The 27,414-nt window shown below is 47.2% G+C and overlaps 1 protein-coding gene across 4 annotated transcripts in view; it reads right to left on the bottom strand.

Moving 5' to 3' along the window:
• Positions 1 to 27,414, bottom strand: part of ACACA (acetyl-CoA carboxylase alpha) — a 298,570-nt gene that overhangs the window by 91,811 nt on the left and 179,345 nt on the right. For all 4 annotated transcript variants that reach the window (XM_081945356.1, XM_081945358.1, XM_081945357.1 and 1 more), the window contains 2 exons: positions 25,399 to 25,554; positions 24,530 to 24,676 (listed from right to left, as the gene is read on the bottom strand). In XM_081945356.1, the coding sequence (XP_081801482.1) occupies positions 24,530 to 24,676; positions 25,399 to 25,554 (303 nt within the window). The remainder of the gene's footprint in view (positions 1 to 24,529; positions 24,677 to 25,398; positions 25,555 to 27,414) is intronic.

Here is a 27,414-nt window from a genome sequence, read left to right as displayed (position 1 = left end):
AAGTTGAAATTAAACGAGGCATTTTCCAGGGTGATTCCCTTTCACCCCTACTTTTTATACTCTCAATGCTACCACTGACAACCATTTTGAAGAAGGTGAACTGTGGATACGAACTTGCAAAGAAAGGATTGAAAATTTCACACTTGGTGTACATGGATGATTTGAAGTTTGGTAAAACAAAAGCTGAACTGAATTTATTAATTGAAAGCACAAAGAATTTAGCCAAGACATTGGTATACGGTTTGGAATTGATAAAGGTGCAACAATGGCAACCAAGGCAGGCAAGGTCCTAGAAGATGATGGAATACAACTTGAGAATGAAGAAATGATAAAGGCAATAAAACCAGAAGAAGGCTACAAGTACTTGGGGATTTTAGAGGCCTCTGATTTAATGCATAATAAAGTCAAGGAATTAACCTCAGCCAAGTACATTCGACGAATTAGCAAATATTAAAGTCAAAAGTGAGTGGAGGAAACATCATAAAAGCCATAAATACCTGGACTATACCTGTAATTCGATACTCTGCAGGAATAATTGACTGGACCCAGATAGAGTTGGACAATTTGGACAGAAAAACAAGGAAGCTTATGACAATGAATCATGCTTTGCACCCTAAAAGTTATGTTGACCGATTGTATCTACCAAGAGCAGAGGGTGGTCGAGGACTCTTACAAGTAAAGCAGACTGTGGAAGAAGAAAGACACAGCTTGAATGATTACATCCAGAAAAGTAAAGAACCAATGATTAAGGAAGTAAATAAAGGAGGCCTTTTGAAGACAACTAAGTTAAAAGCTGAATATAAGAAAGAAGTAACTGAGAAGCGAGCTAAAAATTGGAAAAGCAAAGCTATGCATGGCCAATACTTGAAAAGTATTGAAGGCAAAGCTGACCAAAAACTAACTTGGAACTGGTTAAGATCAGGAGTACTGAAAAAAGAAACAGAAGGCTTTATTTTGGCAGCTCAAGAACAAGGGTTAGCCACAAACTGCATGAAGGCAAAAATTCAACATGTTACCACCAACAGCAAATGTCGCCTCTGTAATGAGAAAGATGAGACAGTCGACCACTTGATCAGCGGGTGCAGCAAAATTTCACAAACTGACTACCTACAACGCCATGACCGCATTGCTAAGATTATTCACTGGAAATTGTGCCTAAGGTTTGGATTTGAGTACAGCAAAAACCACTGGGACCATCAGGTTGAGAAAGTTTTAGAGAATGAGAAAGGCAAAATCTTGTGGGACTTCAGAATCCAGACTGACAGGCACTTGGCCTACAACACCCCTGACATAACAATAATTGAAAAGAAAAAAGTATGGTTCATTGACATTGCAATACCTGGAGATGCGCGAATTGAAGATAAACAGCAAGAAAAAAACACAAAATACCGGGACTTGCAAATTGAGGTTGAGCGACTGTGGAAAAAGAAATCATGTGTTGTCCCAATTGTAATTGGAGCCCTTGGAGCAATACCTAAAGGGCTACCTCGCTATTTGGAAATTCTAAATTTATCAGATTTCAACATTCTGACTCTACAAAAAACCACCCTATTTGGAACAACTTATATCCTCCGACGTTACCTTAACAGTTCCTAGGTCCTTGGTTAGGACTCGAGCTGTTGAGCTACCAACCAGCCCTAAAGGCTGTGAATCTCACCAAAGATTAACCACACAATATAACAACAACAACAACAACAACAATAGGGGTAATCTCCACGAAAGAGACCTATCCTCGGATGGTGTGTTCTTTAATCTTGTTGCTCTATATAACAATTGCAAATTATTCCCTATTTGGCAGGAGCCCTGAGGTGGTCCTGTTTGCTGACGAGAACCTATTATTTATGGGAGTTAAAAATAGAGATGGTGAAAGGCTCTGGATGTGGAGCACGGACCTTTAAAAGGCAAACCAAAAGGAATGTAAGCAACCACAACATGATGGATGCTTGGATCAAAAACCCCTTTACTTATTTGTCGACGAGATCTGAGTTAGTAACGACAGGAGGCAGGAAAATGTCAGGGTGCAAGAGGCAAACATCGTATTGGAGGCCACTAGCAAAGAGAAATTAAATAAATAAATAAAAAGTATTTGACAAGTAGTCCTCCCACTGATGACCATATAGGTAGTCCTTGACTTATGACCACAACTCAGCCCAAAATCTCTTGTCGCTAAGGGAGATATTTGTTCAGGAAGCTTTGTCCCGTTTTACAACTTTCCTTGCCGCAGTTCAGAGGTGAGTTCTTACCAGTTCGGCCGAGTAGGTAGTAACTCAGCCGGCCATGCCCCCGAACCGGTTCTATCAGCGGAGCCATAGGCGCCGCCATCTTGCTTTTTGCTTCTGTGCATGCGCAAAAGCGATTTTTTTTTACTACTGTGGATGCGCGCGCAAAGGACGTCCCTGAGTGAACCGGCAGTAACAGAAGCCGGAGCCCACCACAAGACCCTCACTTGAGACAGACACACCCACACCTCAAGCCCTTATAAACAGAAGAACACCAACATCCCCTAAACTCCATTGAAGATGTTATCTAGCCTGGTAACGAAATGTTTGGAAACAAACCCACAAGCTGGGAGAACGAACCTTCACCCGCATCCTACACCTGAGCTACAGATAGTCTCCTCTGTTGCAAAGTGGAGGAACTCATTGACTACAGAAGAAAGAGCGGCAGAACCTGGGGGTGGAGTTAAAAGGGGGCGCAGCCTACAATCCCTATGTAGCAACAAGCAGACTAAACCCAACCCCCTTGGAATTCTGTGGATCCTTTGTTCTGACCGAGGCTTCCCGAGAGCATGAAGCAAACTCCTGATCCTGACGAAAAACCCTTTTATTAATTTACTGTCAATTCTACTCATTCACATCCAGCAAAGTTTTTCAAGGGAGGATTTATAGCAGCGATGGCGAACCTTTTTTGGCTCGCGTGCCATAAGGGGGGGGGAGAGCGCAGGGGGGTCGTGCGCGGGCTTGCTGCACCCATAATACAACATGCAACCCCCCCAGTGTGCATACGCGCATGAGGCTCTTCCCCCCCCCCCATTTTTTGCATGCTTTTTCTGCCCTCCCCAGGCTCCAGAGGCTTTATAGGAGCCTGGGGAGGGCGAAAACAGCCTCCCCATGCAAACATGGGCAAACCGGAAGTTCGGGAACCGACTTCAGGGACCTTCCCTGAAGCCTCCAGAGGACTAAAAACGACCCTACGAGCAAACCGGAAGTCACTTCCAGTTTGTTCGTAGGGTCTGTTTAAGCCCTCCGGAGGCTTCCGGGACCTTCAGGAGGTTCCCAAACTTCCGGTTTGCTCATAGGGCCATTCTTTTGCGCTCCAGAGGCTTCAGGGAAGCTCCTGTAGCCTCCGGAGAGCCTCCGGGGAGGTGCGGGGGGCTCTTTTCACCTTCACCAGGTTCCTATAAAGCCTCTGGCGCTGGCCAGCTGACAGAAAAATGCCTCATGTGCCCTGACAAATGGCTCCGTGTACCACTTGTGGCACGCATGCCATAGGTTCACCATCCTGGATTTATAGTCACAGACCTTGGAGAGCTGCCAGGCTGATATCTGCAAAACTTGGCAAGGAGTCACAAACCAATTAAGCGAACTAAATGTCTCCTGCAAACTCCATTCCCCTTTCGCTCCTCTTTTATTTCCTCTGGGAGAGGCCATTCATCATCCACCTGTGGCCTTACTCCCAAGTCGCCCCCTGTTCTTTAGCTGTTCCCTTCGTCGGGCAACTCTGCGCATGCGCACACTGGGAACAGGCTCCACCTGTTCTTCTGCCCCACTGATCTTCAACTCAGAAGGCAGCTGATAACTGTCAGACGGCCCTGGCCCCCTCTCTGCCTCCGACACAGAGCCCTCCTCAGAGCCTTCCCCAGACTCCAGGACTGGCCCGTCTTCCTCCCCAACCTCCTCTCTGTCCGAATCTGCTGCCAGCTCCTTTGGCGGGCCACAACACCCTTATCTTGACTTCAAGCCAGTTCTAACGTTTACTTGAAAAGATTCCTCTGCATAGTCACCAGAAGCCATAAATAAGCTTAATTGGACCTTCATGTGTGGATCTGATATTTTGCACTTGACAGTTACAGAAGTAATGGGTAACCATTGGAAGACCTGAAGGACCTGATTGGGAACTGATCCACCTGGAGAAAAATCTATCTATCTGGTCAAACAGCATCCACACTGACCTGATGGCATATAAACATCATCATCATCATTATCATCATCTAGACCAAAAGCACTCTGGGCAGTGAAGCAAGATAAAAACACAGTGCAATTATCAAGATAAGTAAAACAAAGAGAGAGAGAGAGAGAGAGAGAGAGAGAGAGGGAGGGAGGGAGGGAGGGAGGGAGGGAGGGAGGGAGGGAGGGAGGGAGAGAGAGAGAGAGAGAGAGAGAGAGAGAGAGAGAGAGAGAGAGAGAGAGAGAGAGAGAGAAAAGAATACAAGATTGAGGCCCCAATGAAATCCTCAACACTCATAGATCACACAGAGCTCCATTACCCAGGTCCCAATCAAGCCGCTACTATTTGTAATGTCTTTACAGAAATCTACGGAACAAATGCGTGTAGAATATTAGGAATCGTTTTGGTCAATGAAACTCAAAAGGATATTGCGAAGTTGGAAAAGACAAAGAAGAGCAATTAAAATAGCTAAGGGGCTAGGCTGCCTCTCTTACTAGGAAAGGTTGTAGTGTAATCTAGTAAATGCAGTGGTGGGATTCAAAAACATTTACTATTGGTTTTGTGGGCAATGATGTGGCTTGTTGGGTGTGGCTTTGTGGACTTGGCAGGGGAAGGTTACTGCAAAATCCCCATTCCCTCCCCACCCCACCAACCTGCTTTCCAGCTCCATTCTCCTGTGCAGGGCAACAAAAGAAGACCCAGTCGTTCAGCTGGGACTCGGGAGGCCACAAATAGATGTGGGCGGGGCCAGCCAGAGGTAGTATTTGCCGGTTCTCTGAACTACTCAAAATTTCCGCTACCGGTTTGCTAGAACCGGTCAGAACTAGCTGAATACCATCTCTGATCCAGAGGTCCCCAACCCCTCGGGCTGCAGACCAGTACCAGTCCATGGCCTGTTAGAAACTGGGCCATGCAGCCAGAGGTGAGCAGCGGGTGAATGAAACTGCACATGCGCAGGATTTATGTTATGCGCTGTCCCTCCTCTCCTGATCTATGCCAAGAAACTGGTCCCAGGGGCCAAAAGGGTTGGGGATCACTTGGTTCAATCCACATGCTCAGAGGAACTCCTACCATGTTTCCCTGAAAATAAGACCGGGTTTAATTTTCTTTTGACCCCCGAAGTAAGCGCTTGGCCTTATTTTCGGGGAGGTCTTATTATTTTTGAGGTGCAGGAGGCCCCTTAATCTCGGCCCATGGATCAGCTGATCCAGAGAGGGCCGGATGTTCTGTCTCTGATTTTGGCACACTCTTGCCAGCCCTAGCATTGCTGGACTGCCGCTCTCTTTGGGGCCGCCACTAAGAGAAGGGGCGTGGTAGCCAGGGTTTGCAGGAGCGGAGTCCCCGAGGCTGTTCCATATGGATGGCACATGCATGTGGGGTGCGTGGGGCATGTTCTCCCGTTACCCACAGGAAATGGTGGGGACCGGCTGTGCATGCATTTAAATATTTTAAGGGAGGGCTTATTTTGGGGGGGGAGGGCTTATTTTAGCGCATGCGTTCAAAAGCCCGATTGGGCTTATTATCCGGGGAATTGCTTTTCAAGGTGTTGATTATCATCTTCAAAGCGCTCCATGGCACAGGACCTAGCTATTTGCGGGATCGTATCCTGCCCCATACATCCCTCCGGCCGATTCGCTCACACAGAGAGGGACTCCTCCGGGTGCCGTCCACTAGGCTGTGCCAGCGGGCGACGCCCAGGGGAAAGGCCTTCTCTGTGATGGGCCCGACCCTCTGGAATGACCTTCCCCCTGACATTAGAACGACTACGGACCTCCGCTCCTTCCGCCGGAAACTCAAAACCCACCTGTTTCATCTAGCCGGCCTGGCCTAATTCCAGCTTTCCCACCTCAGTTTGTATTTTTAAATTTTATGGTTTGGTTTTAAGGTTTAAGTTTTTAATTCTTATAAATTTGTACAGGGGATATTTAATTCAATTTCAGTATGTATATTATCGAGTGTATGGTTTTTAAATTTGTACCTGTACACCGCCCTGAGTCCCTTCGGGGAGAGGGGGCAGTTTAGAAGTTTAATAATTAAATTAAATTAAATTAAGTCTTATTTTCGGGGAAACAGGGTAAATGCTATGGATCGTATTCTCAGAGGGACTTCTAGAGAAGAAACAATGAAATGGCTAGAAGTGGAGCAGATGATCACAGAAGAATGAGTGAATCCGCTCTTCATAATTCCTCTCCAGACTAGGAGAAGAGTTGAAATTGCCCACAAGTGCTCCATACAGTTGCTCCTCACAAGGACACCACAAAACAGTGGTTTTCAGAGGGTTTAGAACTCTGTGATATAAGGGAATAGACATCTTGCAATAGACAGTTGCAGTGGTGCGATTCAAATAACTTAACAACCGGTTCTCTGACCTAATGACCAGCTGGGTAGGCGTGGCTCAGTGGTCATGTGACTGGGTGGGCATGGCCAATTCAACGTCACTCACATTGATGAGTGCTTCACCTTAGCTATTACAATGTAATTCGGGTTAACCGGAGAAGCAGTTTCTGTAAGCAGGGCAATAAAGATTAGGCTAGAAACAACACCAGAATGTTTCCTTCCTGCCTTCCTTATAGGATTAGCCCTTTAAAGTGAAAAACAAAAAAAAAACAAAATGAGATTTCTTCCAACAACCGGTTCTCTGAACTGCTTACTAAGTTAACAACCGGATCTCCCGAATAGGTGCGAACCGGCTGAATCCCACTACTGGACAGTCAGCATCTTTAAGGTTACTAGGTGTGTATACTTCCTTTTCTAGCAGCTTTGGTACATTGCTTGTTAACTGCTTTTCTGCTTTTAGGCATCAATGTTTTATGGCACCAAATGAATTTCCCTCAATCCTTAGCGAAATAAGTTTTAAATACAAGATTAAGGGCCAAAAAAAGTACTTTGGAACATACAACAAAAGGACGATTAGAACTTTGATTTTTGAAAGTTAAAAATGCACTAAGGGTCCAGATGGATTTGAAATAAGATTTTGGAATTAATCCTCAGAATCCTTCCCATGGGAAAAGGCTTTGTTTAGAATCCTCTTTTTAAAAGCCACGGTTGATAGACTTTGAAGATTGGACACTAGAGGGAACTGGTGAGAACTAAAAGTTACAATTAAAGGAGGAGAAGGGATAAATTTGACTTACCAATACAGAATAAACCAAAATAGTTTTAATATTGAAGGTTATTTTTGAACCGTGGACTAAGAAATTAATTTTAAAGTGCCTATCTCTATAAATAGACTATGTTTAAAAGATGTTATGAAAAATTTAACAAGTTGCATCTGACACGACTGAGACCGATTTGAACGTGGATTTTAAAATGACAGACTATAAGAATGATATGGTAAAAGATGCTACACTGGACATAGCAAAAGCCAACTGATATGTTAATAACTACTGTAGGAGGGCTATTCAAATAACAAATTAAAATTCCCTGTTTCCCCAAAAATAAGACCTTCCTGGATAATAAGCTCAATCAGGCTTTTGAGTGCATGCACTAAAATAAGCCCTCCCCGTAAAATAAGCCCTCTCTGAAAATATTGCAACATGGCAGCAGCCATGAGGTGACCATGCTCGCCACATCCTGCACCTCAAAAATAATAAGACCTCCCCGAAAATAAGTCCAAGTGCTTATTTTGGAGGTCAAAAGAAAATAAGATCCTGTCTTATTTTCGGGGAAAACATGGTAGTGACATGGATAATTTTCCTACACTGGATTTACAAAAGAGGCTTGTTAAAGCTTTGAAGAATTTTGTGAGAAGGGACTAAACAAAAATAAAATCAAGTTCTAGGGTATTATTTGAATGGACTAAAGTTCAAGATTGTTAAAGTAAAAGGGAGGAATATAACACTGGTTTATTTGATCAAGATTAAAATACATATATTGTTATCTCTAATTATCTTTAATCGACTTTTGCTAACTGGGACTGAACAATGAGGCTTTAAAGATTTGTTTATAAATGTGGGATAGGATATGAGAAGGAGAAATCATTTGTTGCATTTTAAGAAAGGATAATAAGTTACTAAAATGGTTTATCCTTGTGATGAAAGAGAAGTCATTTCTCTATATAGTAATTTTCCTATCTTTACTATGTTTCTGTTTTTCCTTTTCTATTTTCCTTTTCTCTACATTTTATTTTTTCTGTTTTCTTTTTCTTTTTGTATTAGTTTTATCTTTTCAGTTATAAGTTTTAATAAAATTGTCATTAAAAAAAGAGACTACTCCCAGACAAAAGAACTAGCCAGCTGATATAAGTAATGTCTACCAGGGTGTTTACAGCTACAGTTAAAAAAAAACCCTCAAGATGGCCAATGTTTCAATGTGCAAAGAAACAATGAGCTTCCATTGCCCTGTGGTGGCTGCCATCTTGACTTTTTTGCACAGACCCTGCAGACCTCACAGCCCAACCTGTTCCATTGTTCACAAACCAGCCCATGGTGCACATCTGTTGTGGCGCACAAGTGGCCAGCGGAGCTGGCAGCAGAGTCGGACAGTGAGAAGGTTGGGGAGGAGCATGGGCCAGTCCTGGAGGCTTGGGAAGGCTCGGACGAGGGCTCTGTGTTGGAAGCAGAGATGGGGCCAAGGCCGTCTGGCAGTTCTCAGCTGCCTTCCGAGTTAGACAGCATTGAGGCCGAGGAACAGCTAGAGCCTGTTCCCAGTGGGCGCATGCGTAGAGCTGCCGGAAGAAAAGAACAACTCAGAAACCAGGGTCAACTTGGGAGTAAAGTCACAGGTGGAAGGTGATTGGCCCCTCCCATAGAGGGAGTGAAAGGGGGAGTGGGCTTTTGCAGGAAACAATTCGTGCGGTCAGTCATTAGATTTGTTTCAGGAGTGTAAAGATCTGTCCAGCAAATCTCAGAGACTCTGTGCCCAGGCTTTCCTTGCACAACACCTCATTTGGACAATATTTACATGGCAGCTTTCCAAGATAGATAAGGTCTGTGGTCATAATATTCCTTTGAAAGACTGTTTGCCAGGCCTTTTGCTGAATGTGAATGAGAGGAATTCACATTCGTTTAATAAAAGGGGATTTGTCAGGACCGGGACTCTGCCTCGTGCTTTTTGGCATCTCCGAGCCGACCATTCTCTCCTTGTAGCCAGCTTGGAAAGTCAGCACTGGTGTGTTGCTTCCAGTAAACCATTTATTCTCATCCAGGAAAGGCACTTTAATGCCAGAACGTGCCATGAAGGAGATGGTTTAGCAGAGGATCAATTACGAGAGCGCACTCTCTCTCTCTCTTTCCCCCACCAGCCCCCACTCCCCATTTGAAGCCGCAATTGCTGCAAAGGAAGAAGAGTGACACCTAGTGCTGAAAAGGAAGAAAAAGACAACCCACCAAAATTGGGTTGCATTTGAGCAGCCGGTGCGGGTTGTGCTTGCAAAGATGGGAATAATTGAAGACTTTTGAGGGCCATTTACTCACTATCCTTTTCTGAACCTTGATCCTCAGAGACACTTGCTTTTCATCTTAGCAATCTACACCCCCATGGACCATCAATGGTCCCATGGAAAGGTCTATTGGTAAGGCTGGGCTGTTGACCATCCATCACCGGATTCCAAAATCCATTCATCGCACATCGAAAGCAACCTTCCAGGGAGCACCTCGAAATGGGCCGCCTCTATATTATTTGCAAGTTTATTATAAGACAGGCTGGTCCTCATGCCATCAAACCCCATCCAGGCTGAATATTGTTAATAACTGGTGTTATTAGTAATCCCACACATTTGGAACATTGAAACTATGGTGGAATAATGAGCGATTTTCATAATATTTAAGGTATTACTAGGTATTGAATACCTAGTAAAGGATAACAAACACAGGGCGCAAAGAAATTGTTATTTATGTTTAAATGAATTAACGGGGAAATGTAAAAGGAATGTGAAATGAGACAAATATTGTTGAAGTTGGAAGATAAGAATTTCACATCCTATTTGTATTATGATTATTAATGTTGTCTAAAAAAGATTTGACTCGGTCAATGCAATGTTCATGAATTATGTATGTTTATTACTGGACAATAAAAATAAAAATTGGGGGGGGGGGAAACCCTATCCAGGTATAAAAAGAGGGAGGTTTCAGAAGGCAGAGTGAAAAGGATGCTGTAGTGTTGAAAGAGGCAAAAATAAGGAAGATCTTTAGGGAGAAAACTCTTAAAGTCCAACACTAAAATAGTCCGAAGAAAATTTTCTTAGATTGGGGGTGTCAAACTCGATTTCATTGAGGGCCACATCAGGGTTGTGTTTGACCTCAGGGGGGCGGGGGTTGTGGCTGGCGTGGGCATGGGTGTGGCCAGCTCAACGTCACTCAGGGGTGCTTTTGGTGGCCCAGGCGAGGCTGGCGGGATCCATTGTCTCCAGTGGAAGAAGGCAAGACCATGGAGAATGTCAAACCCTTGTCCTCCAGAGGAGCCTTGCCGTCCCTCTCAAGCCACGTGGAGGACTCCTGGATGGCGGCGCAGACTGTCCACTGCCCTAGGCAGCGGAGGACAAACAACTTTCTTTTGCTAGCACTCTGCCAGCAAAAACGGAGCTCGGGAAGGACGCTCTGTTTTCGGCTGCGACAGCCTCCTGCAGCACTTTGCTAATGGAAACGGAGCTCAAGGGGCCACATCCGCCCCTCCCAAGCTCCATTTTCGGCTGGGACAGCCTGCTCCAGCACTCTGCCAATGAAAATGGAACTTGATAGGGCCACATGCGCCCCTCCCGAGCTCCATTTTCGGCTGGGACAGCCTGTTCCAGCAGTCTGCAGAGAAAACGGAGCTTGGGAGGACCATGTGTGCCTCTCCTGAGCTCCATTTTTGGCTGTGATGGCCTCCTGCAGCACTCTGCCAACGAAAATGGTGTAGACCAGTGCCCGGTCAGCGTGGGCTGGGCTGAGTCACCGCAGGCCAGTCCTTTGCTGTTTCCAGGGTGGCCCTGTGGGCCCAATTTAAGCACCCCACGAGCCAGATCTGGCCCCCAGGCCTTGAGTTTGACCCCCCTGTCTTATATGGACAGGAAGACAGCATTCGGAGAAAGAACACAATCAGCCAGAATATGCTTTGCTGTGTCTCTTTGTCACACCATCCTGCACTTTAGAGAAATGTAGCCGTACAGGTATCCCTTGACTTAGGACTCTTGGCTTAGTGACAGTTCAAAGTTACGATGGGAAAAGTATCCGTCAGTTTAAAAGAGCACTTACGTACAGCAACATTTTTTTTCTCCTGCCTGGTTCCACACATCTTTAAAAATCCCAATTAACTAAAAAAATGTAAGTCCGGAAACATTAGCTACACTCACTCTGGAGATAACCCTGTGGAGTACTAGGGGAACTACAGATGGATGGCAGGCTGCAAATCACCCACTCCAGCCTTAATTTTTTTTCCCTTTTCACCCCTCTGAATGGGCATTCAGACCGCCTAATTTTAACCGTTTAGTGTCAGAAACAGTCCAGCAAAACAGGCAAATGGGAAAGTGAATTATCTAAAAGTGATTATTCAGTTCAAGTGCCCAAAGGTAGAAGATACACAAGAACACATCCCCAAAAACAAGCATTAAAATGGAAGTTTCCTAGGCTGCGTTAGCAGAGGGGTAGAATCAAGATCACGTGAAGTATTAGTATTGCTTTATAATGCCTTGGTAAGGCCGCACTTGGATTATTGCATCCGGTTTTGGTCACCATGGTGTAAAAAAAGATGTGGAGACTCTAGAAAGAGTGCAGTATCCTTCCCCTGGAGTGGGGAGGGAATGGGGATTTTGCAGCATCCTTCCCCTGGAGTGGGGAGGGAATGGGGATTTTGCAGCATCCTTCCCCTGGAGTGGGGAGGGAATGGGGATTTTGCAGCATCCTTCCCCTGGAGTGGGGAGGGAATGGGGATTTTGCAGCGTCCTTTCCCTGGAGTGGGGAGGGAATGGGGATTTTGCAGCATCCTTCCCCTGGAGTGGGGAGGGAATGGGGATTTTGCAGCGTCCTTTCCCTGGAGTGGGGGGGGGGGGAATGGGGATTTTGCAGCGTCCTTCCCCTGGAGTGGGGGGGGGGAATGGGGATTTTGCAGTCTCCTTCCCCTGGAGTGGGGAGGGAATGGGGATTTTGCAGCGTCCTTCCCCTGGAGTGGGGAGGGAATGGGGATTTTGCAGCGTCCTTTCCCTGGAGTGGGGAGGGAATGGGGATTTTGCAGCGTCCTTTCCCTGGAGTGGGGGGGGGGGGAAATGGGGATTTTGCAGCGTCCTTTCCCTGGAGTGGGGAGGGAATGGGGATTTTGCAGCGTCCTTTCCCTGGAGTGGGGGGGGGGGAATGGGGATTTTGCAGCGTCCTTCCCCTGGAGTGGGGGGGGGGGGAATGGGGATTTTGCAGTCTCCTTCCCCTGGAGTGGGGAGGGAATGGGGATTTTGCAGCATCCTTCCCCTGGAGTGGGGAGGGAATGGGGATTTTGCAGCGTCCTTTCCCTGGAGTGGGGGGGGGATGGGGATTTTGCAGCATCCTTCCCCTGGAGTGGGGAGGGAATGGGGATTTTGCAGCGTCCTTTCCCTGGAGTGGGGGGGGGGATGGGGATTTTGCAGCATCCTTCCCCTGGAGTGGGGAGGGAATGGGGATTTTGCAGCATCCTTCCCCTGGAGTGGGGAGGGAATGGGGATTTTGCAGCGTCCTTTCCCTGGAGTGGGGGGGGGGGAATGGGGATTTTGCAGCGTCCTTCCCCTGGAGTGGGGGGGGGAATGGGGATTTTGCAGTCTCCTTCCCCTGGAGTGGGGAGGGAATGGGGATTTTGCAGCATCCTTCCCCTGGAGTGGGGAGGGAATGGGGATTTTGCAGCGTCCTTTCCCTGGAGTGGGGGGGGGATGGGGATTTTGCAGCATCCTTCCCCTGGAGTGGGGAGGGAATGGGGATTTTGCAGCATCCTTCCCCTGGAGTGGGGAGGGAATGGGGATTTTGCAGCATCCTTCCCCTGGAGTGGGGAGGGAATGGGGATTTTGCAGCGTCCTTTCCCTGGAGTGGGGAGGGAATGGGGATTTTGCAGCATCCTTCCCCTGGAGTGGGGAGGGAATGGGGATTTTGCAGCGTCCTTTCCCTGGAGTGGGGGGGGGGAATGGGGATTTTGCAGCGTCCTTCCCCTGGAGTGGGGGGGGGGGAATGGGGATTTTGCAGTCTCCTTCCCCTGGAGTGGGGAGGGAATGGGGATTTTGCAGCGTCCTTCCCCTGGAGTGGGGAGGGAATGGGGATTTTGCAGCGTCCTTTCCCTGGAGTGGGGAGGGAATGGGGATTTTGCAGCGTCCTTTCCCTGGAGTGGGGGGGGGAAATGGGGATTTTGCAGCGTCCTTTCCCTGGAGTGGGGGGGAATGGGGATTTTGCAGCATCCTTCCCCTGGAGTGGGGAGGGAATGGGGATTTTGCAGCGTCCTTTCCCTGGAGTGGGGGGGGGGGAATGGGGATTTTGCAGCGTCCTTCCCCTGGAGTGGGGGGGGGAATGGGGATTTTGCAGTCTCCTTCCCCTGGAGTGGGGAGGGAATGGGGATTTTGCAGCATCCTTCCCCTGGAGTGGGGAGGGAATGGGGATTTTGCAGTCTCCTTCCCCTGGAGTGGGGAGGGAATGGGGATTTTGCAGCATCCTTCCCCTGGAGTGGGGAGGGAATGGGGATTTTGCAGCGTCCTTTCCCTGGAGTGGGGGGGGGATGGGGATTTTGCAGCATCCTTCCCCTGGAGTGGGGAGGGAATGGGGATTTTGCAGCATCCTTCCCCTGGAGTGGGGAGGGAATGGGGATTTTGCAGCGTCCTTCCCCTGGAGTGGGGAGGGAATGGGGATTTTGCAGCGTCCTTTCCCTGGAGTGGGGAGGGAATGGGCATTTTGCAGCGTCCTTTCCCTGGAGTGGGGGGGGGGAAATGGGGATTTTGCAGCGTCCTTTCCCTGGAGTGGGGGGGAATGGGGATTTGGCAGCGTCCTTCCCCTGGAGTGGGGAGGGAATGGGGATTTTGCAGCATCCTTTCTCTGGAGTTTGTTTATTTGTTTGTTTGTTTGTTTGGATTTATATGCCGCCCTTCTCCAAAAGGACTCAGGGCGGCGTACAATATTAAAAAACATACATCCCAAAAGTTAAAAAAAAAATTAAATCCATATCCAAAAACTGGAGTGGGGAGGGAATGGGGATTTTGCAGTCTCCTTCCCCTGGAGTGGGGAGAGAATGGGAATTTTGAAGCATCCTTCCCCTGCCATGCCCACCAAGCCACGCCCACAGAACAGGTAGTAAAAAAATTTGAATCCCACCATTGGACCATTTATTTGCAATGGCACTGAAAAAAGGGACATACAATGGGTCCTCATACTTACAACCACTGCAGCATCTCCACGTAATCAAAATTCGGGCACTTGGCAATCAGCATCTATTTAATAATTATATAACTATAATTGGCAACTAGAGTCATCTGAACGCCATTTACGACTTTTTCATCTGGCTTCTGACAAGCAAAGACACTTGGAGGGGAGGGGGAGTAGGGAAGACACCTGGATTTGCTTAACAACCACATGATTTGCTTAACTCAGGGGTGTCCAAACTTGGGAACTTTAAGACTTGTGGACTTCAACTCCCAGAATTCCCCAGCCAGCATGGCTGGCTGGGGAATTCTGGGAGTTGAAGTCCACAAGTCTTAAAGTTCCCAAGTTTGGACACCTCTGGCTTAACTGCAATGATTCACTTCACAACCATGGGGGAAAAAATGTCGTAAAATCAGGTGCGACTCGCTGAACAACGGCAGTTCTCAAGCAATGTCCCAATTGTGGCCGTAAGTCAAGAACTACCTGTACGTTTTAGTTTTCCCACAAAACCCACGGCTGATGCCTCTCGGGTGCGCCCGGAGGATGGTGCCACGTGGGCTTGCTTAAAGCTCCCCATCCAGGAAAGGAGGTTGCTAATTTACAGATAGTCCTCGACGTACGGCCACGATTGAGCCCAACATTTTGGTTGCTAAGTGAAACATTTGTCCAGTGAGTTGTGCCCCATTTTACGACTTTTCTTGCCCCTGTTGTTAAGTGAATCCCCAAAGTGGTTAAGTTACTAACACGGCTGTTAAGTGAATCTGGCTTCCCCCTTGACTCCGTTCGTCAGAAGGTGGCAGGAGGTGGTCACGTATCCCCGGAACACTGCAACCGTCATAAATATGAGTCCGTTGCCAAGGCTCTGAATTTTTAGCACACCGTCATGAGGTCGTAAGTGGGGAAAATGGTCGTCAGGCACTTTTTCCAATCCTGTTGTGACAGGTGACTAAATGAACGGGGTAAGTCAAGGCCTAGGCACCCAGACAGATGGAGAGAAAAAATGTACTCCACTCCAGGCGAAGCAAGAGGCCGCCGGTTTTCCCTCCGAGGAGGAGGGCGGAAGGGGTTAAAAGAAATGTTGCGTGCTCGTGAAAGAGTGAGCCAGCCAGCGTGAATGGCTGGTCTTCGGGTACAGGGTCCCATATAATAAGACTATTTGTATTCATACTGGCAGAATAAACACTCAGTGTTCATGCCAAGCCAGCTTCACGCTAGTAATTTCAGCCCAAACACAGTTCGGTCCCTTGGGAATTTCTCTACTCCCCTGGTCTCCAACCACTCCAAATGTGAAATGAGAGCTAAGAAGTGGATTTTCAGAGGGGTGGGGGGAGTGTGTGTGTGTGTGTGTGTGTGTGGAAATAGAGGCAGACAAAGACCAGCAAAGAGAAATCCGCGTGCCACACCTGAACACGCTTTTGCTTTGCAAGGAGAAACGGTTAACGTTATCGAGGGTTTCGCCGTCCAGCTACACGGAGGACGTCTCTTAAAATCTTCCGGTCCTCCAATTTCTTGTACCTTAAAAATCTCTCTCTCTCTATCTGGACCGAGCAGTTTAATTCTACATCCTGGCCAGAATCCTAGGCTACTAAAAGCACGTATCGGAATTTTAAAAATTGAAGGTGCTCTCTGAGGTTGGTGGTTTTCTTGCGGATGTTTCATGACCCAAAGTAGGGAACATCATCAGGGGGCACTGATGATGTTACTTAGTATGGTAATGAAACGTCTGCAAGAAAAACACCAAGCTCAGAGAACACCAAGGACCCCTCATTTTAACCCTGAGCTATGCATTGACCCCAGCAGTTACCAATCTCCCGAATTTTGATCATATAATAATAATAATAATAATAAAAATTTATTTGTTAGCCGCACCCTCTCCCGAAGGACTCGGGGCGGCGTACAATAAAAACACTTAAGTACAAATACGGACAATACATACACAAATGTAGACGTATACGTATGCGTAGAGGAGGTAGACAAATGCATATAAACAATTAAAATCACAATTTAAAATCCCTTAAATAAATTACAAAATTAAAACCCGTCAGGAGCGATATGATCAAACTATGGTTGAGCCAGGCCAGCTACTTGGAATAGGTGGGTCTTGAGCTTTACACGGAAGGAGCGGAGGTCAGAGGTAGTCCTAATATCCAGGGGGAGGTCGTTCCACAGGGCTGGGCCCGCCACAGAGAAGGATCTGCTCCTAGGCGCCGCCCCTCGGCACTGTCTGGTGGACGGCACCTGGAGAAGTCCCTCTCTGTGCTAGCGAATTGGTCGCAGGGATGTATGGGGCAGGATACGATCCCGCAAGTAGCTAGGTCCTGAGCCATGGAGCGCTTTAAAGATCGTTATCAGAACCTTGAAACACACCCGATAGACCACAGGAAGCCAGTGCAGCTCGCGCAGGAAAGGTGTCACATGGGAGTACCTTGTACTCCCCATAATTACCCGCGCGGCCGCATTCTGGACCAACTGTAGTCTCCGAGTGCATTTTAAGGGAAGCCCCATGTAGAGAGCGTTACAGTAGTCCAGGCGAGACGTTACCAGCGCATGAGTGACTGTGCGTAAGGTGTCCCGGTCCAGTAGGGGGCGCAATTGGCGCACCAGGCGAACCTCGTGGAACGCCCCCCTTGCCACGGCTGTCACATGGTCATCCATGGACAGCCGGGCATCCAGGAGGACGCCCAAATTGTGCGCCTGCTCCACGGAGGCAAGTTGTACGCCCCCGATGGCCAGGGATGGAATTAACTGGTTAAACCGGGGGGCCGGAACCCACAGCCACTCCGTCTTGGAGGGGTTGAGCTTGAGTCGGTTGTCATCCATCCAGACCCGTACGGCTTCCACACACCGGGACATCACTTCAACGGCCTCGTTGGGGTGGTTCGGGATGGAAAAGTACAGCTGAGTATCATCAGCGTACAGATGATATCCCACCCCAAAACCACGGATGATCTCACCCAGCGGCTTCATGTATGTGTTGAACAGGAGAGGCGAGAGGACCGACCCCTGTGGCACCCCACAAGTAAGGGGGCTTAGGGTCGACCTCTGCTCCCCTGCCAACACACGTTGCATCTGGCCGGAAAGGTAGGAGCCGAACCACCGCAACACGGTGCCCCGGACCCCCAACCCCTCCAGTCGGTGCAACAGGATACCATGGTCGATGGTATCAAAAGCCGCCAAGAGGTCTAATAGGACCAGGATAGAGGAACAACCCCTATCTCTGGCCCTCCAGAGATCATCCACCAACGCGACCAAGGCTGTCTCTGTGCTGTGCCCGGGGCGAAAGCCGGACTGGCGCGGGTCTAGATAATCATTCTCCTCCAGATGTCGTGGAAACTGATAAGCCACCACACTCTCTACAACCTTCGCCAAAAAGGGAAGGTTGGAGACAGGACGATAATTGGCCAGCTCCGTACGGTCCAGGGAAGGCTTCTTGAGCAAGGGTCTCACCACCGCCTCTTTCAAGGCGGCCGGGAGAGACCCCTCACTCAACGAAGCGTTCACTAGGCCCAGGAGCCAGTCACGTGTGACCTCCCAGGATGCCAGTACAAGCCAGGAGGGGCACGGGTCCAGTAAACAGGTGGTAGGTCGCAGTCGTCCACGCATTCTGTCCAAATCCTCGATGGCAATCAAGTCAAACTCCTCCCAGATTGATTCCTCAAGACTCGCCACGGACGTCTCCACTGGACTACTGAAGGGGACCCAATCCTTCCGGATTTGAGCGATTTTATCCTGCAGATATTTCCCAAATTCCTCTGCCCTACCCTGTAGAGGGGCCTCCCGCGGCCTCTGAAACAGGAGGGAGCGGGACACCCGAAACAGGGCGGCAGGGCGGTTCTCTGCGGATGCAATGAGAGCGGCACAATATTGACGTTTGGCCGCTCTCAATGCCACAAGGTACGTCCTTAAGTGGGCTCGTACCTGTGTTCGGTCAAATTCGGAACGGGAGGATCTCCAACGACTCTCTAGGCATCTCTTGCGGCGCTTCATCACCCTTAGCTCCTCGGTAAACCAAGGGGCCAGGGTGGATCGTTGCCGCCGGAGAGGCCGCAAAGGCGCCACCCGGTTCAGGGCTCCGGTAGTCGCATTGTTCCACGCGACCACCAGGTCCTCTACCCGAGGGCGGGTCAGGGCTACAGAAGGTGGCCCAAGCTCCATCTGGAACCTATCCGGTTCCATCAGGCGCCTGGGGCGGAACCATCTAGTGTTTTCCGGTTCTGCCTCCCCGCAGCGGGGGGTAACACCAGGGAAGTCAAGTCGGAGGAGTAAGTGATCTGACCATGACAGGGGAGTGATGGTTAAGTCCCCTCCTCCCAGATCACTCAACCACTGGCCAGAGACAAAAACAAGGTCCAAGGTGTGACCTCCCTCGCGTGTCGGGCCCAGAATCAATTGAGTCAGGTCCATGGCTGTCATGGAAGCCATGAACTCCCGAACCCCCTCGGATGCTTCTCCCACCGATGGCAGGTTAAAGTCCCCCATCACTAAAAGTTTGGGGGTCTCAACCGCCACCGATGCGATCAGCTCGAGGAGTTCAGGCAGGGCCGCTGATGTATAGCGAGGAGCCAGGTATACTATCAGCAGGCCCAACTGTCTCCCAGGGCCCCATTTCACAACAAGGGATTCACACCCGGACGTCAGTGGCACAGTGGACTCCCTCGGCTCTAAATCCTCCCGAATAATCGCTGCTACCCCACCGCCCCTTCCCTGGGCCTGGGGCTGGTGAAATGCTCGGTAGCCTGGTGGGCACATTTCCACGAGGGGTAAACCTCCCTCGTGGCCCAACCAGGTCTCCGTTATTCCCGCGAGGTCCGGCTCCCCCTCCAAAATTAGATCGTAAATGAGGGGGGCCTTATTAACAACGGACCTCGCATTGCATAACAACAGCCTCAGGCCCTGGGTCTGTAACTCCTGACCATCTAGAACGCGGGGGTTGGTACAAGCGACCAGGGAGGATGCGGCAAGTGTGAAAAAACAGTTGTGTCACTTTTTTCAGTGCCGTTTAAACTTCAGCCGTCACTAAACGAATGGTTGGGAGGAATTTCCTAAGCTTTTGACAGGAATTTTTTCCAGTCCTCCCTGGAGACATTAGAAAACAAATTTAGCTTCCTTTCTATATGAAGAATAGGAATAAGAATGCAAATAAGACAGGATCTTATTTTCTTTTGATCCCTGAAATAAGCGCTTGGCCTTATTTTCAGGGAGGTCTTATTATTTTTGAGGTGCAGGAGGAGGCGGGCCTGGTCACCTCCGGGCTGCTGCTGCGTTTAATATTTTCAGGCAGGGGTTATTTTAGCGCATGCGTTCAAAAGCCCGACTGGGCTTATTATCCAGGGAGGTCTTATTTTCAGGAAAATAGGGTAGGAAAAAGAATAAGAATAGGAATAGGAATAGAATAGTTGGAAGGGACCTTGGAGGTCTTCTAGTCCAACCGCCTGCTCAAGCAAGAAATCTGAGGGTAGAACAAGAAGCAATGGGTGGAAACTAATCAAGGAGAGAAGCAACTTAGAACTGAGGAGAAACTTCCTGACAGTTAGAACAATTAATCAGTGGAACAGAAGTTGCCTCCAGAAGTTGTGAATGCCCAAACACTGGAAGTCTTTAAGAAGATGTTGGATAGCCATTTGTCTGAAACGGTATAGGGTTTCCTGCCTAGGCAGGGGGTTGGACTAGAAGACCTCCAAGGTTCCTTCCAACTCTGCTATTGTATTGTATCTTATACCATTTCAGACAAATGGTTGTCCAACATGTTCTTAAAAACTTCCCGTGTTAGAGCAGTCACAACTTCTGGAGTTGTGAACAATTAATCAATTAACCACTGATTAATTATTCTCACTGTCATGAAATTTCTCCTTAGTTCTAGATTGCTTCTCTACTTGGTTAGTGGGCTTTATTTCCCCCCCCCCCCAAATGAGTTATAGGTAATCCTCGATTTATAACTTGTGGATTTCCTCCAGGCAATTCATGACCAGGGTTTGAAGTTCTGATGGCCACGCCTCCTGGGAACATGTGAATGCATTTTGGGAACAGCCTGCATTTATGGTCATTTGTAGCATCCCGCCGTCACATGGCTGTGATTTACGACATTTTGAACTGGAAGTGAACTGGTATTCACTTCCAGTTTCTGGCAAATAAATGCCTATTGTGAACAATTGATTTGTTTAACGACCATTGCACTTGGTTAATGACCACTGGAAAAAATGGTCATAAAATCAGGCATGGTCACATGATTCCCTATGGTAACTCAGTTAACGACCAGCAGGATTAAGGGCCAGCACAATATACAACTGTAATTGCAGGCTCATTAATGGTTATAAGTCAAGGACTATCTGTTTGACCTCTCACCAATTTTCCTTCACAAAGTGTTCCAATAAAGCTATTTTTACACGATTCATCCAATCAACCAACAAAATGTAATCGTAATAAATATTTATGCTGTAATTTCAAGCAATCCAATCTACTTCACATACACAAAGTCCAGTAATCCAAACAGTGGTATTAGATCACACCAAGCACAACTTGAAACATAATAATAAGTTCTTTCTTTGGTACAATTCCAGGAAAACAATATAAAAAAATAGCTGATAACCCAGCATTGTCTGAGTATTTATTTATAGGGGGAAAATGTCTGGACCAAACATAATTTCTAATATTGGATTTTCCCCCTTACCAGAGGGAGCCCCCTTATGGAATACGGTGAACTCCACCACACTGTACAGTAGAAACCATTTTACGGCAGTACAGTAGAATCCATTTAAAGGCACAACAGGCTGCATCTTAACAGAACACCCCCCCAAGGGGTGTTAGGGATGTCTTACCCCCAACAGTATTTGTTTCCAGAGAGTAAATCATCTGTGTACCAAGTTTGGTCAAATTGCTCGAGGCATTCCAGAGTTATGCTAAAACACACACACACACACACACACACACACACACACACACAGATAAACACAATACAAAAAAACCTCTAGGTATAAAAACAATATAAAAATACCACATTACACAGCCCTGTAAGGGAAAGAGTGGCAGAAACTGGGGGCAGAGTTAAAAGAGAAATCAGCCTAGAATCCCTACATAGCTATAAATGAGTTCGGTTCAACTTTTTTTGAATTCTGTGGGGACCTTTATCTAATTCCTAGAAGGTGCTAACTGTTTGTTGAGAAGATTCCTGTCCATAGCCATTTAGCAATAAATCAGTTTATTATTGGATTATCACCTGTGGACATCACGTTTTAGTGCCTGACAATCCATAGGCAAAGTGTACCAAACCTGTAATTGCGTATTTTGATATTGTAAGCCCCCCTCCCCCCCCCCCCGAGTCTTTTGGAGTGGATGGCCATAATAACACCATTAAAAAAATAGCAATAGCAATGGCACCTAGACTTATATACCACTTCACAGAGCTTTACCATTCTCTCTAAGTGGCCTACAGAGTCAGCCTATTGCCCCCAGCAATCTGGGCCCTCATTTTACTGATCTTGGAAGGATGGAAGGCTGAGCCAACCTTAAGCCAGTCAGGATCAAACTCCTGGCAGTGAGCAGTGACTTACCCTGCAATACTGCATTCTAACCACTGCGCCACCATACAGGGGGAAAAAAACACTTTTAATTTTAACACCCTCAAACAACGATCTCTGCATATCCTTAGAGAGAACTTGATAGGTGAACAAAAATGCCAAATCCGGTCTGAATGTCTGACTATGTGACCAACTACAATAATATGCTGGCTGAGGAATTCTGAGAATTGAGTCCATCCTTAAATTGTCACGTTTGAAAAAACACCGATCTAAGCTAAGCCCCATTCTCATTTTTTATCCATAAGCCCAGCCCAGAGTGAAAACAAAGAATGAAGTTGGGTCTTTTCTGTTTTTTCCAACAACCATTTCAGAGTTCACACAGATAAGAAGACGCATGATGGTCTGTAGCAGAACATGGCTTAATATGCCAATAGAAGTGGATATTTGTAGTTCAGGGTTGAAATGAGGGGATCCTTGGTGCTCTCTGAGCTTGGCAGTTTTCTTGCAGAGGTTTCATTACCCAAACTCAAAGAGCTCACTGTAACAGCATTGCCAAAAAGGCATTAAGAGCTGTTAACCTAATTTTGCAAAGCTTCTTCTCCGGTAATATTGTACTGCTAACGAGGGCATACAAAACCTTTGCCAGACCAATTCTTGAATGCAGCTCGTCTGCCTGGAATCCACACTGTTTATCGGACATGAAGACAATTGAGTGGGTCCAGAAGTATTTCATGAGAAGAGTCCTCCACTCCTCTGCTCACAATAGAATCCCTTATGCCACCAGGCTCGAAATGTTGGGCTTGGACAACCTGGAACTGCCCTGCTTATTGTCTGACTTCAGCATAATACACAAAATTGTCTGCTACAATATCCTACCTGTCAACGACTACTTCAGCTTCAACCTCAATAATACACGAGCAAACAATTGATACAAGCTCAAGGTAAACTGCTCCAAACTCAACTGAAGAAAATACGACTTCAGCGACAGAGTGGTCGACGCCTGGAATGCTCTACCTGACTCCATTGTTACATCCTCAAACCCCCCCCCAACAGCTTCAACCTTAAACTGTCTACCGTGGACCTCACCCCATTCCTAAGAGGTCCGTAAAGGAGGCGTGCATAAGCTCACCATCCTGCCTTACATCCCTGTCCTACTGTCCCCATTTATTTATACTCATTTCCTATGTTCATGTCCATGTTCATACTTATACCTGTTATCTTGTACACGTTTGACAAACTAAATTTTTAAAAAACTACTCTAGGTAACATATATCAGTACACACGAGACAAAGCAAGCAAACAATCAAGGAGAAAACCAGACCCTCACTGACACTGGCAGGACAAGCTACTGAATATAAGCGGGCACTAAATCCTACACTCACTAGCACTGATGATCTTACTAAGTTGGGTAGGGAAATGTCTGCAAGCAAACAGCCAAGCTCAGAGAGCACCAAGGATTCCTCAGAGCTTCATAATTTCGATATTGGGAGGGCAGACAGAAGATTCAATATTTGGAAAAAGTTTGAAAAACAATCCTTGAGATGCCAAGTTGTTTTACTGCTTTAAAAAACCAAAATCTCAACCATACTTTGAACATGTCAGCGAAAGAAAATGGTTGTTGAGACAGGGAATGAGGAAGAAAGAGGGAGGGAGAGAGAGAAAGGAGCAGGAAGAGAAAGAGAGAGGGAATGAGGTAGAGAGGGAGGGAAAGAGAGGAAGAGAGAGGGAGAGGTGTAGAGAGAAAGAGGAAGGGAGCAAGAGGGAGCAAGAAAAAGGGAGGGAAAGAGAGAGGGAGGGAGAGAAGGGAAAGATGAAAGAAGGAGAAAGAGAGGAAGGGAGAGCAAGAGAAAGAAGAAAGACACACAGAGAGTGGGTGGGAGGATGGGGGAGAGTAAGAGGGAGAAAGGGAGAGAGGGAGAGGGAGAGAAAAAGGGAAAGTAAGGAAGGGAGTAAGAGGGAGCGAGAAAGACAGGGAGGGAGGGAAACAAAGGGAGGGAAAAGGGGTAAAGAGTAGGAGGAAAGGAGAAAGAGAGGGAGGGAGAGAGAGGAAGAGAGAAAGAGAGGTGAGGGAATAAGAGGGATCAAGAAAGAGAGTGAGGGTGGGAAAGAGAGAAGGATGGAGGGAGGAGGAGGAAAGAGGAGGAGGAAAGGAGAAAGAGGGGAAGGGAGGGAAAGAGAGAGGGAAGGAGGGAAAAGGGGTAAAGAGTAGGAGGAAAGAAGAAAGAGAGGGAGAGAAAGAGAGGGAAGAGAGACAGAAAGGGTGGTAGGATGGGGGAGAGAAAGAGGGAGGAAGGGAGAGAGAGAGGAACAGAGAAAAAAGGTGGAGAGAGGGAGGGATAGAAGGAGATAGGGAGAGAGAGAAGAGTGGGAGAGAGGAAGGGAGGGAGGGAGGGAAAGAGAGAAAAAGATAGGGAGAGAGAGAAGAGAGAGAGAGAGAGAAGAGGGGGGAAGAGAGGAAAGAGAGGGAGAGACGGAAAGAAAGAGGAAAGGAGAAAGGGAGAGAGCGAAGAGGGCACAGGAGAGATTGAGATTTCTGTAAAAATAGCAGGTAATAAACCAAAGAGGGAGACTTGCCTCATTCCCTCCAGGAAGCCGATTCATCTGTACCAATTGGCCTTGGTCATCCAAGACAAGCTCTGTATATGTCAGCACCTCAGAAGGCAAAGGCGGGGCAGGGAGAATCGCAAACTCCTTCATAAAGTCCCATAACTTGATCAGAGCCTATAGGAATCAGAAGGGGGGGGGGAGTTTTGATTATTTTTATAGCCTTTTCATTATTTTTTCTAATCACTCTGATCTTTGGGGCTTGGTTGAAATGTAACAAGAAACGAAGATTCTGTATCCTGAACCTGGGTTGCGTATCGTGGTTTGTTTTCAATCAACCTAGATTAAGTAGAAAGCGTAAACTAAAATAAGCCTTCGGGCTCACGGGTAATTGCCCCTCCGAGACTTGCTGCCGAACACAAGCTTGTGTTCACACAAACACACAAACTTGTGTTTTGTAGCAGGACAGAAAAAATAGGTGCATTACAGCAGGAGTAATTCCGAATGGTATTTAACGATTTAATCTCACTTTAATTCAGTGAAATCCAGCAAAATAAACCCTACTTTTATTATGACCCTGCACCTTTGGAGGGAGGGGAGAATGCAGTCCTTTATTTGTAAAAAAAAAAAAAAAATGTAAAATTTATTGTCTGCCTATATCCAGGTTCGATCTCAATATATCTGATAGAGCAATGGTCCTCAACCTGTGACTTGCGACCCCTGACCGGACGCCATGTCATCACAGAGACTGTTGTGGCCCGCCAGGGGCCGGCAGAGCTGGCAGCAGATTCGGACAGTGAGGAGGTTGGGGAGGAAGATGGGCCAGTCCTGGAGTCTGGGGAAGGCTCTGATGAGGGTCTTGAAAAAAGCACCTTCGGGACCCCTTCCACAGTCCTTACCTGCCGAAACATTTCAGGAATATCATACACGTAGGTTGTCCCCAGGGACTGCGCCTGGAATCTCTTCGACTGGAGTAAGTCCTTTGTCACATAGGGAGTATTGATCAGCATCCCATGTAGGGGCCCTTGCTTATCGCCGTAAGCCTGGAACATAATCTGAAAAGAAGAGAATGTACATCCTGGATTAAGTCAGATCATTGTGATTTTCTTTTTTAATCCCTCAATCTGGATTCCGCAAAGGCTTTCGACAAGCTTTAAGCCCTTGGTTAGCCGAGAATGCTGGAAACTGCCTTTCAACAGATCAGGAAAGCAGTTAAGAATTTTTGAGTCAATGTAGCTAGTCCTCAATTTACGACTACAACTTGGACCAGAATTTCCACTGATAAGCAAGATGGTTGCTAAGTGAGTCGCACCCAATTTTATGACCTTTTTGGGGAAACGTCGTTAAGCAAATTCCTGCAGTTGTTAAGTGAATCGCGTCATCGTTAAGCAAATCCAGTGTCAGGCCTGCAGCCATATTCCCTTTTGGATCTTTGTGCTGCCACACTTTCTATTATTCTACTATGTTGTTTTCTATTGTGGGAAAAGGGGAGGGGGGATTGTACGGAGTTCGATGATATGTAGCCATAACAAAATTCTTTCTAGAAAGCCAAGGTCATCCTTTGTCTCTGCACCTCTGCACCTGACCGGAACTGCTGGATGGGTGGAAGTGCCAGCATGGGAGTGGGAGATTGGACCATGTGATGGACTTGTGGGTATGGGGGAAAGATCGTGAACTTTCAACTGGCTGGGGAAAACCGGGAAGCTTTCAGATTCGGGTTTTCCCCAGATGTGCCAACATGGCTCTCTTAATAAATTGGAACTTTGAGCAAGACTTTGCCTCGGATTATGATTTACTTTTGGATGCTATTTGGGACCCTGACATCCAGCTTCCCCCATGGACTTTATGTTTGTCAGAAGCCAGCTGGGAAGGTTATAAATAGCGATCACATGATCCCAGGATGCTGCAACCGTCATAAACACAGGTCAGTCGCCATGGGGGTGCTGTGACAGTTATATCCATGAGGATGCTGTAAGGACCGGCTGTCATTTAATCATTTTTGTCATCTTTTAAAGCACCGGGCATTTCTTCAAAAGGGAGGGTGGGTGGCATAGGAATTTTAAAAATAAATACTGTCTTTTTTGGACTATAAGACGCACTTAAATTTACGGGAGGAAAACAAGAAAAAAATAGTTTTTGGCTTCCATGCATCACGTTTTCGCCCTCCCGGGACCCAGAAGCATTACAGTGTTCCACATGGTCTGTTTTTGCCAAGAACGCGCCTGGTTTTGGCCCGCAGAGTGCTTCTGGGGGCCTGGGAGGGCGAAAACACGACACACAGAAGGCTTGGGAGGCCAAAAATGCCCGTATTCAGTCTATAAGACACACCTAAATTCCCACCCACTTTTAGATGAGGGAAAGGTGCGTCTTATACTCCGAAAATATGGTAAGTCACTTTTTTCAGCCCCTCCAAATAATCACTAAATGAACAGTTGTAGCTTGAGGAATCCCTGTACAGGTAGTCCTCGACTTACCATCACAACTAAGCCCAAACTTTAGTTTGCTAAGTGAGAAATTTGTTAAGTGAGCTTTGCCCCATTTTACAACTTTTCTCACCACATTTGTTAAGTGAATCGCTGCAGTTGTTCAATAAGTAACACCGTTGTGAAGTGAAGCTGGTTTCCCCATGGACTTTGCTCGTCGAAAGGTTGCAAAAGGTGGATCACTTGACCCCGGCACACTGCAACCGTCATAACTGTGAGTTAGTTGTGAAGCATCCAAATGTAAATCATGTGGCCATGGGGCAATGGTCGTAAGTGTGAAAAGTGGTCATAAGTTACTTTTTTTAGTGCTGTTGTAACTTTAAACGGTCACTAAGCAAACTGTGACCGTTTGACTAAAACCACAATGGAGCCCAACATTGCCATGTGCTGAGCAAGACAGTTGTTAAGTGAGTCTTACCCCATTTTATGACT

The sequence above is a fragment of the Natrix helvetica genome, assembly GCF_964273705.1.
Source record: "Natrix helvetica genome assembly, chromosome: 2".
Lineage (NCBI taxonomy): Eukaryota > Metazoa > Chordata > Lepidosauria > Squamata > Natricidae > Natrix > Natrix helvetica.
This window is presented reverse-complemented; position numbering and strand designations above follow the sequence as displayed.